The sequence below is a fragment of the Oncorhynchus mykiss genome, unplaced genomic scaffold, assembly GCF_013265735.2.
Source record: "Oncorhynchus mykiss isolate Arlee unplaced genomic scaffold, USDA_OmykA_1.1 un_scaffold_219, whole genome shotgun sequence".
NCBI classification, from domain to species: Eukaryota; Metazoa; Chordata; class Actinopteri; order Salmoniformes; family Salmonidae; genus Oncorhynchus; species Oncorhynchus mykiss.
In genome coordinates this window covers 248,191-265,690 of record NW_023493688.1, presented here as the reverse complement: position 1 = coordinate 265,690, position 17,500 = coordinate 248,191, and the positions used below count along the sequence as shown (strand labels likewise).

General features: G+C 49.3%; 2 protein-coding genes across 2 annotated transcripts in view; one reads left to right on the top strand and one right to left on the bottom strand.

The window, feature by feature from the left end:
* The window catches only part of LOC110487223 (polycystin-1-like), a 133,268-nt gene that overhangs the window by 5,821 nt on the left and 109,947 nt on the right, over positions 1 to 17,500 (top strand).
* Positions 11,365 to 13,052, bottom strand: LOC118948152. Its single transcript, XM_036973074.1, has 3 exons — positions 12,931 to 13,052; positions 12,729 to 12,844; positions 11,365 to 12,623 (listed from the first exon to the last, which is right to left on the bottom strand). Exons 2-3 carry the CDS (start codon positions 12,762 to 12,764, stop codon positions 11,718 to 11,720), a joined length of 942 nt encoding a protein of 313 aa, XP_036828969.1. The 5' UTR covers positions 12,765 to 12,844; positions 12,931 to 13,052; the 3' UTR covers positions 11,365 to 11,717.

Below are 17,500 nucleotides of genomic sequence, written 5' to 3'. Positions count from 1 at the left end.
TATCACCAGTCTTCTGTTATGGACCTGTCACAGGGCTCCAAGCTGACCTAGGTTAATATCACCAGTCTTCTGTTATGGACCTGTCACAGGGCTCCAAGCTGACCTAGGTCATAATCACCAGTCTTCTGTTATGGAACTGCCACAGGGCTCCAAGCTGACCTAGGTCAATATCACCAGTCTTCTGTTATGGACCTGTCACAGGGCTCCAAGCTGACCTAGGTCAATATCACCAGTCTTCTGTTATGGACCTGTCACAGGGCTCCAAGCTGACCTAGGTCAATATCACCAGTCTTCTATTATGGAACTGTCACAGGGCTCCAAGCTGACCTAGGTCAATATCACCAGTCTTCTCTTATGGACCTGTCACAGGGCTCCAAGCTGACCTAGGTCATAATCACCAGTCTTCTGTTATGGAACTGTCACAGGGCTCCAAGCTGACCTAGGTCATAATCACCAGTCTTCTGTTATGGACCTGTCAGAGGGCTCCAAGCTGACCTAGGTCAATATCACCAGTCTTCTGTTATGGACCTGTCAGAGGGCTCCAAGCCAACCTAGGTTAATATCACCAGTCTTCTGTTATGGACCTGTCAGAGGGCTCCAAGCTGACCTAGGTCAATATCACCAGTCTTCTGTTATGGACCTGTCAGAGGGCTCCAAGCCAACCTAGGTTAATATCACCAGTCTTCTGTTATGGACCTGTCAGAGGGCTCCAAGCTGACCTAGGTCAATATCACCAGTCTTCTGTTATGGACCTGTCAGAGTAGGAGTACTGATCTAGGATCAGTTTAGCCATTTTAATCAATATGAGTATTATGGACAGAGAGGTGTGTAAAAGTGTGATCTGAGCTCAGGGGTTCATAATGTCTGGACTGAGAGATACAGTAAGAGACAAAGTGGGAAGTGCTGAAGGCTGTTTGATGTGGACATGAAGGCATAGGTCTATTCTTCACTTCTACAAACATTATATCCCACATCTCTACGGTAGGTGAAGCTCGGATGATTCTGGTGTTGCCACACACACACACACACACACGGTAGCTGTAAACACACACATCTCCATTTTCCTGGCTACGGTACTGTTTTGCTTTGTGTCGTTACCAGGACAACCACGCAGCAACTATCACACCCCAGACCAGCCCAGGAGAAGTACAACTGTACACACACACACACACACACACACACAGCAGGAGATGTTGTCTTATAAACCAGAGTATTTACAGAGTAGTTAGATCTGGCAGTACACCTCGTCTCTTCAGAAGTCTAACAGATGTCATGTATAGGGACTACTCTCTCGCTCCCTCATCCCCCTCTCTCTCTCCCTCATCCCCCTCTCTCTCCCTCATCCCTCTCTCTCGCTCTCCGTCATCCCTCTCTCTCTCTCCCTCATCCCTCTCTCTCCCTCATCCCTCTCTCTCTCTCCCTCATCCCCCTCTCTCTCTCTCCCTCATCCCGCTCTCTCTCTCCCTCATCCCTCTCTCTCTCTCCCTCATCCCCCTCTCTCTCTCCCTCATCCCCCCCCCTCTCTCTCCCTCATCCCTCTCTCTCTCTCTCCCTCATCCCCCCTCTCTCTCTCCCTCATCCCCCTCTCTCTCTCTCCCTCATCCCTCTCTCTTTCTCTCCCTCACCCCCCCTCTCTCTCCCTCATCCCTCCATCTCCCTCTCCTTCCTCCAGTGTATCCTCATCCCTCTCTCTCCCTCTCCTTCCTCCAGTGTATCCTCATCCCTCCCTCTCCCTCTCCTTCCTCCAGTGTATCCTCATCCCTCTCTCTCCCTCTCCTTCCTCCAGTGTATCCTCATCCCTCCCTCTCCCTCTCCTTCCTCCAGTGTATCCTCATCCCTCCCTCTCCCTCTCCTTCCTCCAGTGTATCCTCATCCCTCCATCTCCCTCTCCTTCCTCCAGTGTATCCTCATCCCTCTCTCTCCCTCTCCTTCCTCCAGTGTATCCTCATCCCTCTCTCTCCCTCTCCTTCCTCCAGTGTATCCTCATCCCTCCATCTCCTGATAGTGTAAATGTTCAGGCCAAAGAAACAAGTGATACTTTTTTCTTCATTTTTCTTTCTGTCTTTCTTTCTTTCTTTCTGTCTTTCTTTCTGTCTTTCTTTCTTTCTTTCCTCCATTTTTTTTAACAAGCTGGGAAAGACTGAATCCACAGGCCATATGCAAGGAGGTTTGTTTTGTTACCGTGACGACGGCAACTGATGACATCACTCACGGAAGTACAGGCATTCCACAAGGCAGTAAATAAAGGGGGGGAGGGGAAAGAAGGGGGAGAGAAAAAGAGAGAGAAGGGGGAGAGGTAGAGTGCGTTTAGAGAACAGCAAAAAGAGGGGAGGAAGAGTGTGGGGGACGAAGGGGGCACATATTGAACCCTTTCGATGCAACAGACCTCAGAACTAACCACTAAACCATCAAGATGCTAGAACACTGTCTAGCCCATTACCCTTCACTGTCACTACAGTATGTCATTATGTCATTACAGACATGACCCTTCACTGTCACTACAGTATGTCATTATGTCATTACAGACATGACCCTTCACTGTCACTACAGTATGTCATTATGTCATTACAGACATGACCCTTCACTGTCACTACAGTATGTCATTATGTCATTACAGACATGACCCTTCACTGTCACTACAGTATGTCATTATGTCATTACAGACATGACCCTTCACTGTCACTACAGTATGTCATTATGTCATTACAGACATGACCCTTCACTGTCACTACAGTATGTCATTATGTCATTACAGACATGACCCTTCACTGTCACTACAGTATGTCATTATGTCATTACAGCCATGACCCTTCACTGTCACTACAGTATGTCATTATGTCATTACAGCCATGACCCTTCACTGTCACTACAGTATGTCATTACAGCCATGACCCTTCACTGTCACTACAGTATGTCATTACAGCCATGACCCTTCACTGTCACTACAGTATGTCATTATGTCATTACAGCCATGACCCTTCACTGTCACTACAGTATGTCATTATGTCATTACAGCCATGACCCTTCACTGTCACTACAGTATGTCATTACAGCCATGACCCTTCACTGTCACTACAGTATGTCATTACAGCCATGACCCTTCACTGTCACTACAGTATGTCATTACAGTCATGACCCTTCACTGTCACTACAATATGTCATTACAGACATGACCCTTCACTGTTACTACAGTATGTCATTACAGACATGACCCTTCACTGTCACTACAGTATGTCATTACAGCCATGACCCTTCACTGTCACTACAGCATTACAGTGGACATAACACCACAGACAGTTCCAGCACTAGTGTGTGTCTGTAATGGTTAACTGGTGCTAGTTAAACAGAATAATCTGGGTTCATCATTTACCGACTCAGTGCAGACATTTCTCTCTGTGTGTGTGTGTGTGTGTGTGTGTGTGTTTGTGCATGTGTGTGTGAGATAGTCTTTGACTCTGAGCTCTCTTACACACAAACACAAAGCAGATATTGTACTATACTTGTGGGGACCTAAATTGTACTTCCATTCAATATCCTATTTACCTTTACCCTTAACTGTAAACTTAACCGTAATTGTAACCCCTAACCGTAATTGTAACCCCTAACCATAAACCTAACCGTAATTGTAACCCCTAACCGTAATTGTAACCCCTAACCGTAAACCTAACCGTAATTGTAACCCCTAACCGTAATTGTAACCCCTAACCGTAAACCTAACCGTAATTGTAACCCCTAACTGTAATTGTAACCCCTAACCGTAATTGTAACCCCTAACCGTAAACCTAACCGTAATTGTAACCCCTAACCGTAAACCTAACCGTAATTGTAACCCCTAACTGTAATTGTAACCCCTAACCGTAAACCTAACCGTAATTGTAACCCCTAACCGTAATTGTAACCCCTAACCGTAAACCTAACCGTAATTGTAAACCCTAACTGTAATTGTAACCCCTAACTGTAAACCTAACCGTAATTGTAACCCCTAACCGTAAACCTAACCGTAATTGTAAACCCTAACTGTAATTGTAACCCCTAACTGTAAACCTAACCGTAATTGTAACCCCTAACCGTAAACCTAACCGTAATTGTAACCCCTAACTGTAATTGTAACCCCTAACCGTAAACCTAACCGTAATTGTAACCCCTAACTGTAATTGTAACCCCTAACTGTAAACCTAACCGTAATTGTAACCCCTAACCGTAATTGTAACCCCTAACTGTAAACCTAACCACTAAGCCTAAAATAGCTATTGTCTTCATGTGGACATGATGGAGAATTTCCACAAGGACAGTAACACACACACACACACACACACACACACACACACACACACACACACACACACACACACACACACACACACACACACACACACACACACACACATATTTATGGATATTTCATTCCTTTTCCCATGCATGTATAATTAGCTACAGCTATTTATAAACAAGAGACTCCACACTAATCCACACTCCTCTAGAGCTACATCAGACCCCTAGTCAGCGGAGTGTGTGTGTGTTGTCCCTAATCCACACTCCTCTAGAGCTACATCAGACCCCTAGTCAGCGGAGTGTGTGTGTGTCGTCCCTAATCCACACTCCTCTAGAGCTACATCAGACCCCTAGTCAGCGGAGTGTGTGTGTGTCGTCCCTAATCCACACTCCTCTAGAGCTACATCAGACCCCTAGTCAGCGGAGTGTGTGTGTGTTGTCCCTAATCCACACTCCTCTAGAGCTACATCAGACCCCTAGTCAGCGGAGTGTGTGTGTGTCGTCCCTAATCCACACTCCTCTAGAGCTAGATCAGACCCCTAGTCAGCGGAGTGTGTGTGTTGTCCCTGGCACAATTAGGCCCTCTCTGTGCTGCTAACCTCAACCTCATGAGCTCAGAGACTGGACTTTAGCCACAACGGGGGGGTGGGGGGGGTTGGGGGAACGGGAAGGGCCGGGGGGGGGGGGGGCAAGAGGGGAGGTGGGGGAGACAGGGTGGGTGGGGGGAGACAGGTAGGGAGAGAGCGGGTGAGGAAAAGAAGTGTGGTAGAAGAGTGAGTGAGTGGAGAGGGAATGAGAAGAGGAGGGAATAAGTCATGGGTGGAATAAAGAGAGAGAGGACAGGTGGATGGAGAGACGTGGTTTGAGTTGGGATGACTTGTTGGTGGTTAACTACAAAGGCCTCTTTGCCTGTTTCACTTGGAGAGAGTCAGAGAGGGAGGACAGGGGGAGAGACTCTTCACAGCTCACCACAGAGTAAATGTATGCCAACCAGACTGGACTGAAAAAACAAGTCTCTCTCCCTCCTCTCCCACCATCTCTCTCCCTCCTCTCCCACCATCTCTCTCCCTCCTCTCCCACCATCTCTCTCCCTCCTCCCCCACCATCTCTCTCCCTCCTCTCCCGCCATCTCTCTCCCTCCTCTCCCGCCATCTCTCTCCCTCCTCTCCCGCCATCTCTCTCTCTCCCTCCTCTCCCACTATCTCTCTCTCTCCTCTCCCACCATCTCTCTCCCTCCTCTCCCACCATCTCTCTCCCTCCATCTCTCTCCGTCCTCTCCCACCATCTCTCTCCCTCCTCTCCCACTATCTCTCCCCCTCCTCTCCCACCATCTCTCTCCCTCCATCTCTCTCTCCTCTCCCTCCATCTCTCTCTCCTCTCCCACCATCTCTCTCCCTCCTCTCCCACCATCTCTCCCTCCTCTCCCACTATCTCTCTCCCTCCTCTCCCACCATCTCTCTCCCTCCTCCACCACCATCTCTCTCCCTACTCTCCCACTATCTCTCTCCCTACTCTCCCACTATCTCTCTCCCTCCTCTCCCACCATCTCTCTCCCTCCTCTCCCACCATCTCTCTCCCTCCTCTCCCACCATCTCTCTCCCTCCTCTCCCACCATCTCTCTCCCTCCTCTCCCACCATCTCTCTCCCTACTCTCCCACTATCTCTCTCCCTACTCTCCCACTATCTCTCTCCCTCCTCTCCCACCATCTCTCTCCCTCCTCTCCCACCATCTCTCTCCCTCCTCTCCCACCATCTCTCTCCCTCCTCTCCCACCATCTCTCTCCCTCCTCTCCCACCATCTCTCTCCCTCCTCTCCCACCATCTCTCTCCCTCCTCTCCCACTATCTCTCTCCCTCCTCTCCCACTATCTCTCTCCCTCCTCTCCCACTATCTCTCTCCTTCCTCTCCCACCATCTCTCTCCCTCCTCTCCCACTATCTCTCTCCCTCCTCTCCCACCATCTCTCTCTCTCCTCTCCCACCATCTCTCTCTCCCAACCAAGTCTCTCTCCCTCCTCTCCCACCATCTCTCTCTCTCCTCTCCCACCATCTCTCTCTCTCTCTCTCCCAACCAAGTCTCTCTCCCTCCTCTCCCACCATCTCTCTCTCTCCTCTCCCACCATCTCTCTCCCTCATCTCCCACTATCTCTCTCCCTCCTCTCCCACCATCTCTCTCCCTCCTCCCACCATCTCTCTCCCTCCTCTCCCACCATCTCTCTCCCTCCTCTCCCACCATCTCTCTCCCTCCTCTCCCACCATCTCTCTCCCTCCTCTCCCACCATCTCTCTCCCTCCTCTCCCACCATCTCTCTCTCTCTCCTCTCTGTGACTCTTCTCTTCCTTCTCTCCTCTCTGCTGTCAGAGATGGAGAGAAATGGAGAGAGATTTGAAGAGACGATTTTTTGATTTGGTTCTGTAATTAGAAGAGCACATTCAGGGCCAAGAGACTGGAGAGAAAGAGAGAGGAGAGGAGGAGGGGAGAGAGAGAGAGAGAGAGAAGGGGGGAGAGAGAGAGAGGAGAGGAGGAGGGGAGAGAGAGAGAGAGGAGAGGAGGAGGGGAGAGAGAGAGAGCGAGACTACTGGAGTGTGTGGAGTGCGAGAAAGAGAGAGGAGAGGAGGAGGGGAGAAAGAGAGACTACTGGAGTGTGTGGAGAGAGAGAAAGAGATTGAGGAGAGGAGGAGGGGAGAGAGAGAGACTACTGGAGTGTGTGGAGAGAGAGAAAGAGATTGACTGTGTGGAGAGAGAGGAAGAGATTGAGGCGAGGAGGAGGAGAGAGGGAGAGACTACTGGAGTGTGTGGAGAGAGAGAAAGAGATTGAGGAGAGGAGGAGGGGAGAGAGAGAGAGACTACTGGAGTGTGTGGAGAGAGAGAAAGAGATTGACTGTGTGGAGAGAGAGGAAGAGATTGAGGCGAGGAGGAGGAGAGAGGGAGAGACTACTGGAGTGTGTGGAGAGAGAGAAAGAGATTGACTGTGTGGAGAGAGAGGAAGAGATTGAGGCGAGGAGGAGGAGAGAGGGAGAGAGACTACTGGAGTGTGTGGAGAGAGAGAAAGAGATTGAGGCGAGGAGGAGGAGAGAGAAAGAGATTGAGGCGAGGAGGAGGAGGAGAGAGGGAGAGGAAAAAAGGCGGAAGGGTGGAGAGATTGAAAGTGTGTGTGAAATCACTGCTCACAGCTGCCCAGCTCTCCTGCCAGCTGGACTCCAGACAGCCTGAGCAGCAGAATGGACAGAATGTTCTAACGACGAGAGGAAGACATGGACTGACCCGCCCTGCGGGGCCCAGCCAATCACCTTCTTCCACACTCCTCCTTTCCTCCCTCCCTCCTTCTTTCCCCCCTCTCTCGCTCCCTGTCCGTCCTATGAAGGGGAAAGTACACATGTCCCCAGGGACCATGTAGAAGAGGGCTCCCCGTCCTGGGCAGGGAGAGCAGACTGGCTAGCCACTGTGGCAGGAGCTTCATGATGGAACTGATAGGGGCGACCTGTCTAGAGTAGAGGCACTCCACAGTGGGGGGGATTGTTCTCCGTCGCTGGGCCTTACGGTTCTCCCCTGGGTCTCTCCTTCTGATCTTCACACTGCTTTGAGTCTCAAACATAAACAAAACTTGGAGGGAGGGGAGTGCCTCTACTCTGGGGGAGGGAGGGAGGGAGAGAGGGGGAGAGAGAGAGGGGGAGAGAGAGAGGGGGAGAGAGAGCTCTCCATACATCATCGAATTCAAAACTATTAGATAAAAAAAAAAAGTTTGCTATAAACAGCTTGACATGAGAACCCATATTGAGGATTCATCTGCTCTCCCTCCCCCTCTCTCTCTGCTCTCCCTCCCCCTCCCTCTCCCTCTCTCTGCTTTCTCTGCTCTCTCTCTCTCTGCTCTCTCTCTCTCTCTCTCCACTTTCTCTCTCTCCACTTTCTCTCTCTCTCTCCACTTTATCTCTCTCCACTTTCTCTCTCTCCCCACTTTCTATCTCTCTCCACTTTCTCTCTATCACTCTCTCTCCACTTTCTCTCTCTCCACTTTCTTTCTCTCTCCACTTTCTCTCTCTCTCTCCACTTTCTCTCTCTCTCTCCACTTTCTCTCTCTCCACTTTATCTCTCTCCACTATCTCTCTCTCTCTCTCTCTCTCTCTCCACTTTCTTTCTCTCTCCACTTTCTCTCTCTCTCCACTTTATCTCTCTCCACTTTATCTCTCTCCACTTTCTTTCTCTCTCCACTTTCTTTCTCTCTCCACTTTCTCTCTCTCTCCACTTTCTCTCTCTACACTTTATCTCTCTCCACTTTCTCTCTCTCTCTCTCTCCACTTTCTTTCTCTCTCCACTTTCTTTCTCTTTCCACTTTCTCTCTCTCTCCACTTTATCTCTCTCCACTTTCTTTCTCTCTCCACTTTCTTTCTCTCTCCACTTTCTTTCTCTCTCTCTCTCTCCACTTTCTCTCTCTCTTTCTCTCCACTTTCTTTATCTCTCTCTCTCTCTCTCTCTCTCCACTTTCTCTCTCTCCACTTTATCTCTCTCCACTTTCTCTCTCTCTCTCCACTTTCTCTCTCTCCACTTTCTTTCTCTCTCCACCTTCTTTTTCTCTCTCTCTCTCTCTCAACTTTCTCTCTCTCTCTCCACTTTCTCTCTCTCCACTTTATCTCTCTCCACTTTCTCTCTCTTTCCACTTTCTCTCTCTCCACTTTCTTTCTTTCTCCACTTTCTTTCTCTCTCTCTCTCCACTTTCTCTCTCTCTTTCTCTCCACTTTCTTTCTCTCTCTCTCTCTCTCTCTCTCTCTCCACTTTCTTTCTCTCTCCACTTTCTTTCTCTCTCCACTTTCTTTCTCTCTCTCTCTCTCCACTTTCTCTCTCTTTCTCTCCACTTTATTTCTCTCTCTCGCTCTCTCTCTCTCTCTCTCTCTCCACTTTCTCTCTCTCTCTCCACTTTCTCTCTCTCTCTCCACTTTCTCTCTCTCCACTTTATCTCTCTCCACTTTCTCTCTCTCTCCACTTTCTCTCTCCACTTTCTTTCTCTCTCCACTTTCTTTCTCTCTCTCTCTCTCCACTTTCTCTCTCTCTGTCCCTCCACTTTCTTTCTCTCTCTCTCTCTCTCCACTTTCTCTCTCTCCACTTTCTTTCTCTCTCCACCTTCTTTCTCTCTCTCTCTCTCTCTCTTTTCACTTTCTCTCTCTCTTTCTCTCCACTTTCTTTCTCTCTCTCTCTCCACTTTCTCTCTCTCCACTTTCTTTCTCTCTCCACTTTCTCTCTCTTTCTTTCCACTTTCTTTCTCTCTCTCTCTCTCTCTCTCTCTCTCTCCACTTTCTTTCTCTCTCCACTTTCTTTCTCGCTCTCTCTCTCTCCACTTTCTTTCTCTCTCTCTCCACTTTCTTTCTCTCTCTCTCTCTCTCTCTCTCTCTCTCTCTCCACTTTCTCTCTCTCTCTCCACTTTCTCTCTCTCCACTTTATCTCTTTCCACTTTCTCTCTCTCTCTCTCCACTTTCTCTCTCTCCACTTTCTTTCTCTCTCTCTCTCTCTCTCTCTCTCTCCACTTTCTTTCTCTCTCCACTTTCTTTCTCTCTCTCTCTCTCTCTCCACTTTCTATCTCTCTCCACTTTCTCTCTCTCTCTCTCTCTCTCTCTCTCTCTCTCTCTCTCTCTCTACACTTTCTCTCCCGTTGTCCCAGTTGTGTGCTTCTCCAGCCCAGTATAAGTGGCACCAGACAGCCCTTATAAGGAATGGTTAGATCATTGGCCCCGGCCACGCCGTTACTAAAACAGAACCGTGTGTGTGTGTGTGTATGTGTGTGTGTGTGTGTGTGTGTGTGTGTGTGTGTGTGTGTGTATCCTTGCCCATACTTCTGTGTGAAGCAGAACCATATGTGCTAGAGGTAGCAGGGAGAACAGGAGCCAGCCTGCTGCTAGCTAATAGACATGGAGGAGGTCACATTATACAGTCGTACACACACTATCCCTAACCTTAACCATAAACCTAACCTGGACCATAAACCTAACCTGGACCATAAACCTAACCTGGACCATAAACCTAACCTTAACCATAAACCTAACCTTAACCATAAACCTAACCTTAACCATAAACCTAACCTTAACCATAAACCTAACCTTAACCATAAACCTAACCTTAACCATAAACCTAACCTTGACCATAAACCTAACCTGAACCTTAAACCTAACCTGAACCATAAACCTAACCTGAACCATAAACCTAACCTTAACCTGAACCTAACCTGAACCTTAAACCTAACCTTAACCATAAACCTTAACCATAAACCTAACCTTAACCTTAAACCTAACCTTAACCTGAACCTAACCTTAACCATAAACCTAACCTTAACCATAAACCTAACCTTAACCATAAACCTAACCTTAACCATAAACCTAACCTTGATCATAAACCTAACCTTAACCATAAACCTTAACCATAAACCTTAACCATAAACCTAACCTTAACCTTAAACCTAACCTTAACCTTAAACCTAACCTGAACCATAAACCTAACCTTGACCATAAACCTAACCTTAACCTTAAACCTAACCTTAACCATAAACCTTAACCATAAACCTAACCTTAACCTTAAACCTAACCTTAACCTTAAACCTAACCTTAACCATAAACCTAACCTTAACCATAAACCTAACCTTAACCTGAACCTTAACCCCTAACGTTAACCATAAACCTGGACCATAAACCTAACCTTAACCATAAACCTAACCTTAACCTTAAACCTAACCTTAACCTTAAACCTAACCTTAACCATAAACCTAACCTTAACCATAAACCTAACCTTAACCTGAACCTTAACCCCTAACATTAACCATAAACCTAACCTTAACCTGAACCTTAACCCCTAACGTTAACCATAAACCTGGACCATAAACCTAACCTTAACCATAAACCTAACCTTAACCATAAACCTTAACCATAAACCTAACCTTAACCTTAAACCTAACCTTAACCTGAACCTTAACCCCTAACCTTAACCTTAAACCTAACCTTAACCATAAACCTAACCTGGACCATAAACCTTAAATTTAGGAGCACAGTGAAAAATGTAACAGAGTTTATTAACAAACAATTTATTACATATATATTTATACTGTGTGTGTGTGTGTGTGTGTGTGCGTGTGTACTAAGGGACATATCTGTGGGACAGCACATACCACCAAAATCACACATTGACCCGTGCCTACTGGACCCAAAGGATATCAGCTGTCCAGCTGCTGTTGTCTCTTGGCCGTCTGGCACGCTTAGAGGTCGGCCGTCTGGCACGCTTAGAGGTCGGCCGTCTGGCACGCTTCAAGGTCAGCCATCTGACACGCTTAGAGGTCAGCCGTCTGGCACGCTTAGAGGTCAGCCGTCTGGCACGCTTAGAGGTCAGCCGTCTAGCCCGCTTAGAGGTCAGCCGTCTGGCACGCTTCGAGGTCAGCCATCTGGCACGCTTAGAGGTCAGCCGTCTGGCACGCTTAGAGGTCAGCTAGCGGTCCACGGCAGGATCCAACTCCTCGACAGGAGACCTCCAGGCTGATCCTCATCAGGTCTTCCCTGGTGGAGACCTCCAGGCTGATCCTCATCAGGTCTTCCCTGGTGGAGACCTCCAGGCTGATCCTCATCAGGTCTTCCCTGGTGGAGACCTCAAGGCTGATCCTCATCAGGTCTTCCCTGGTGGAGACCTCCAGGCTGATCCTCATCAGGTCTTCCCTGGTGGAGACCTCCAGGCTGATCCTCATCAGGACTTCCCTGGTGGAAACCTCCAGGCTGATCCTCATCAGGTCTTCCCTGGTGGAGCCCTCCAGGCTGATCCTCATCAGGTCTTCCCTGGTGGAGACCTCCAGGCTGATCCTCATCAGGTCTTCCCTGGTGGAGACCTCCAGGCTGATCCTCATCAGGTCTTCCCTGGTGGAGACCTCCAGGCTGATCCTCATCAGGTCTTCCCTGGTGGAGACCTCAAGGCTGATCCTCATCAGGTCTTCCCTGGTGGAGACCTCCAGGCTGATCCTCATCAGGTCTTCCCTGGTGGAGACCTCCAGGCTGATCCTCATCAGGACTTCCCTGGTGGAAACCTCCAGGCTGATCCTCATCAGGTCTTCCCTGGTGGAGACCTCCAGGCTGATCCTCATCAGGTCTTCCCTGGTGGAGACCTCCAGGCTGATCCTCATCAGGTCTTCCCTGGTGGAGACCTCCAGGCTGATCCTCATCAGGTCTTCCCTGGTGGAGACCTCCAGGCTGATCCTCATCAGGTCTTCCCTGGTGGAGACCTCAAGGCAGCTTCTTGTCGAATTCTTCATCCGGTTCTGAGCAGAGAAGCCTCTCTCACGCCGGGCGGCTGAAATGGGCAGCGCCAGCATACGCTGCACCAACTCCAGTATGTTCTAGGGAAAAGATGATATCTTTCAATTTCATTTCAACTCTTACCATGAACTTATCGAAACCAACCATAGGATACCATACATAACCCCTCAGGACTGTTAGTCTACCTTGTAATGGTGCCTGTAGGGGTCCTTTGTCAACATGCTCTCCCAGAGGCCACTGTAGGACCAGGATTTTCAGCCCCTGCCACTCATCCTGGATTGCAGCCATGTTGCGCCCCGATCTGCAGGATTGAACAGAGCAAGAGAGTCGGCACATATAGACACAGCATTGTCTCGTATGGCAACGCAGTGTCACATAACCTCTTACCTCTCTAGAGGCTCCTTGAAACGCCTCTTCAGTTCTGCCACACCATCGGCGCCAAAGGTGAGAAGGCTGGTCTTCTGGTGTCAGGGTTTATCACTCTGAAAGACTCCACTGGGTTCTGGACACCCTCGTCCTTCAGCAGACCACCTAACCTGGCTTTGAGATCATCCACCACGCCCATGTTGATGGCCCATGTTGATGGCCCATGTTGATGGCCCATGTTGATGGACCATGTTGATGGACCATGTTGATGGACCATGTTGATGGACCATGTTGATGGACCTTGTTGATGGCCCATGTTGATGGACCATGTTGATGGCCCATGTTGATGGACCATGTTGATGGCCCATGTTGATGGACCATGTTGATGGACCATGTTGATGGACCATGTTGATGGCCCATGTTGATGGACCTTGTTGATGGCCCATGTTGATGGACCATGTTGATGGCCCATGTTGATGGCCCATGTTGATGGACGCCTCCATGTGCTGCTTCAGCTGGGGACTGGTGAGGTCCGTGAAGCCTTTCAGATTCCCCTTCGGCGTTCTTCCCTTTAACAGAAACAACACACACACACACACACACACACACACACACACACACACACACACACACACACACACACACACACACACACACACACACACACACACACACACACACACACACACACACACACACACACACACACACACACAGTGAAATGTCTGGCCATCTGTCTGTCTCCCATAATAAACATGTGAAGACTCCTCCACTGCATTTCCCTCCTTCTCCTCAAATCGTTCTATTGGGAAACGGATACACTGATTCTCACACTGAGAATCTGTCTTTAATCATCGGTTTTAATCATTGATTTCTCTCACATCCTAACAAGCTCTCGTCCTACCACACCAGGAATCTCCTCTCATCACCCTGCTGCTGAGCCAGCATGCCTGCTGCCTTCGCCCTCAGATTTAGTGCTTCCAGTCTGGTCACTGTCTTCCTCAACTCTGATGTGGCTTGAGGGAGGATCAGGTCATTCCTTTGCAGGGTGAGGCTCAGTCAGGACAGCTGCTCGGCAAACATGTCTGAAACAAAATGGCAGAACACACAAGAGAGTGCATTCTCCATTTCCCGCTTTTTCTGAGGAAATAAACTGTCACCTGTCAATTACTTGATTCTGAAAGTTCATTTGAGTCTTGAACCTATGTTTTAAAACGAGTGTGGTATTACATTTCCTGTGTAAAACTGACCTTCTTTGCCCTTGAACTTCCGGCTGTTGTTGATGCTGCGGCCAGCTGCTCCATGTGCTGCCGACCAACGGAGTACTGGCCTTCGTCAGCGGCAAGGTCCTTGTCTTGTCCATGCCGCAGGAACACTTCCAGGGCTCTGTGGACGTGGGGGATCCAACGAGTTCCCTTGACGCTAGACGGTGTGTATCCACACCGAGCTCTTCCCCGAGAACACAGAGCTCTTCCCCGAGAACACAGAGCTCTTCCCCGAGAACACAGAGCTCCTCCCCGAGAACACAGAGCTCTTCCCTGAGAACACAGAGCTCCTCCCCGAGAACACAGAGCTCTTCCCCGAGAACACAGAGCTCTTCCCCGAGAACACAGAGCTCTTCCCCGAGAACACAGAGCTCTTCCCCGAGAACACAGAGCTCTTCCCGGAGAACAAAGAGCTGTGAACACATAGCTCTTCCCCGAGAACACAGAGCTCTTCCCCGAGAACACAGAGCTCTTCCCCGAGAACACAGAGCTCTTCCCCGAGAACACAGAGCTCTTCCCCGAGAACACAGAGCTCTTCACCGAGAACACAGAGCTCTTCCCCGAGAACACAGAGCTCTTCCCCGAGAACACAGAGCTCTTCCCCGAGAACACAGAGCTCTTCACCGAGAACACAGAGCTCTTCCCCGAGAACACAGAGCTCTTCCCCGAGAACACAGAGCTCTTCCCCGAGAACAAAGAGCTCTTCCCCGAGAACACAGAGCTCTTCCCCGAGAACACAGAGCTCTTCCCCGAGAACACAGAGCTCTTCCCCGAGAACACAGAGCTCTCGTTTGGATTTTCAGTCTTCCATTTTAGATTCAGAAGATCGTACACGACAGACACCTCTGGCTCTTTCTTCTGAATGGTCAACAGCTCTAGTCTGTGGCAGTCAGAACAGAATCTTCCAAACGATTCACCGTCTCCCCCCCCCCCCCCCCGTCTCTTGTGCCAACAGAAAACAATCATTCTGTGGTATTTACCATTCCAACACTTGGCGCACACAGACACACAGTATTGTTTAACATTCTCTGCTAGCAAATAAAACTAGATAGAGAATTTATTAGTTACAAACCTATGTGGCATACAGTGGATTGGGATTTAGAGCCAGTTTTATTTCTTCTTTAATCACCACAGCCGTTTTCAGCGGTGCTAACATAATTGCAAAAGGGTTTTCTAATGATCAATTAGCCTTTTAAAATGATCAACTTGGATTAGCTAACACAACGTGCTATTGGAACACAGGAGTGATGGTTGCTGATAATGGGCCTCTGTACGCCTCTGTAGATATTCCATTAAAAATCAGCCGTTTCCAGCTACAATAGTCATATACAACATTAACAATGTCTACACTGTATTTCTGATCAATTTAATGTTATTTTAATGGGCAAAAAATGTGATTTTCTTTAAAAAACAAGGACATTTCTAAGTGACCCCAAACGGTTGAACGGTGGTGTATGTATAAATATTTAGAATTTTACAGGCACTGCTTACCCTCACGTTGTGTGCAGTTCTCGTAGAGAGAGAGAGAGAGAGAAGTGGGAGAGAGAGAGAGAGGTGGAAGAGGGCGAGAGGTGGGAGAGAGAGAGAGAGGTGGGAGAGAGAGATGAAGAGAGAGAGAGAGAGGTGGCAGAGAGAGAGAGAGAGACAGAGAGGTGGGAGAGAGAGAGAGAGAGAGGTGGAAGAGAGAGAGAGAGAGAGAGGGAGGGGAAGAGGTGGGAGAGAGAGAGAGAGGTGGGAGAGAGACGAAGAGAGAGAGGGAGGTGGCAGAGAGAGAGGTGGGAGAGAGAGAGAGAGAGGTGGGAGAGAGAGAGAGAGAGAGAGAGACAGAGAGGTGGGAGAGAGATAGAGAGAGGTGGAAGAGGGGGAGAGGTGGGAGAGAGAGAGGAAGGGAGAGAGAGAGGAAGAGAGAGAGGTGGCAGAGAGAGAGAGAGAGACAGAGAGGTGGGAGAGAGAGAGAGGTGGAAGAGAGAGAGAGAGAGGGAGGGGGAGAGGTGGGAGAGAGACGAAGAGAGAGAGAGAGAGAGGTGGCAGAGAGAGAGGTGGCAGAGAGAGAGGTGGGAGAGAGAGGTGGGAGAGAGAGGGAGAGAGAGAAGTGGGAGAGGGGGAGAGGTGGGAGAGAGAGAGAGAGGAAGAGAGAGAGAGAGAGGTGGCAGAGAGAGAGAGACAGAGAGGTGGGAGAGAGAGAGAGGTGGAAGAGAGAGAGAGAGGGAGGGGGAGAGGTGGGAGAGAGAGAGAGAGAGGTGGGAGAGAGAGAGGAAGAGAGAGAGAGAGAGGTGGAAGAGAGAGAAAGGGGGAGAGGTGGGAGAGAGAGAGAGGTGGGAGAGAGAGAGAGAGGTGGGAGAGAGAGAGAGAGGTGGCAGAGAGAGAGGTGGGAGAGAGAGAGCGTGCCATTGGAACACAGGAGTGATGGTTGCTGATAATGGGCCTCTGTACGCCTCTGTAGATATTCCATTAAAAATCAGCCGTTTCCAGCTACAATAGTCATATACAACATTAACAATGTCTACACTGTATTTCTGATCAATTTAATGTTATTTTAATGGGCAAAAAAAAAAAAAAGTGACCCCAAACGGTTGAACGGTGGTGTATGTATAAATATTTAGAATTTTACAGGCACTGCTTACCCTCACGTTGTGTGCAGTTCTCGTAGAGAGAGAGAGAGAGGTGGGAGAGAGAGAAGTGGGAGAGAGAGAGAGAGGTGGAAGAGGGCGAGAGGTGGGAGAGAGAGAGAGAGGTGGGAGAGAGAGATGAAGAGAGAGAGAGAGAGGTGGCAGAGAGAGAGAGAGAGACAGAGAGGTGGGAGAGAGAGAGAGAGGTGGAAGAGAGAGAGAGAGAGAGAGGGAGGGGAAGAGGTGGGAGAGAGAGAGAGAGGTGGGAGAGAGACGAAGAGAGAGAGGGAGGTGGCAGAGAGAGAGGTGGGAGAGAGAGAGAGAGAGAGGTGGGAGAGAGAGAGAGAGACAGAGAGGTGGGAGAGAGATAGAGAGAGGTGGAAGAGGGGGAGAGGTGGGAGAGAGAGAGGAAGGGAGAGAGAGAGGAAGAGAGAGAGAGGTGGCAGAGAGAGAGAGAGACAGAGAGGTGGGAGAGAGAGAGAGGTGGAAGAGAGAGAGAGAGAGGGAGGGGGAGAGGTGGGAGAGAGACGAAGAGAGAGAGAGAGAGAGGTGGCAGAGAGAGAGGTGGCAGAGAGAGAGGTGGGAGAGAGAGGGAGAGAAGTGGGAGAGAGAGAGAGGTGGAAGAGGGGGGAGAGGTGGGAGAGAGAGAGAGAGGTGGGAGAGAGAGAGGAAGAGAGAGAGAGAGAGGTGGCAGAGAGAGAGAGACAGAGAGGTGGG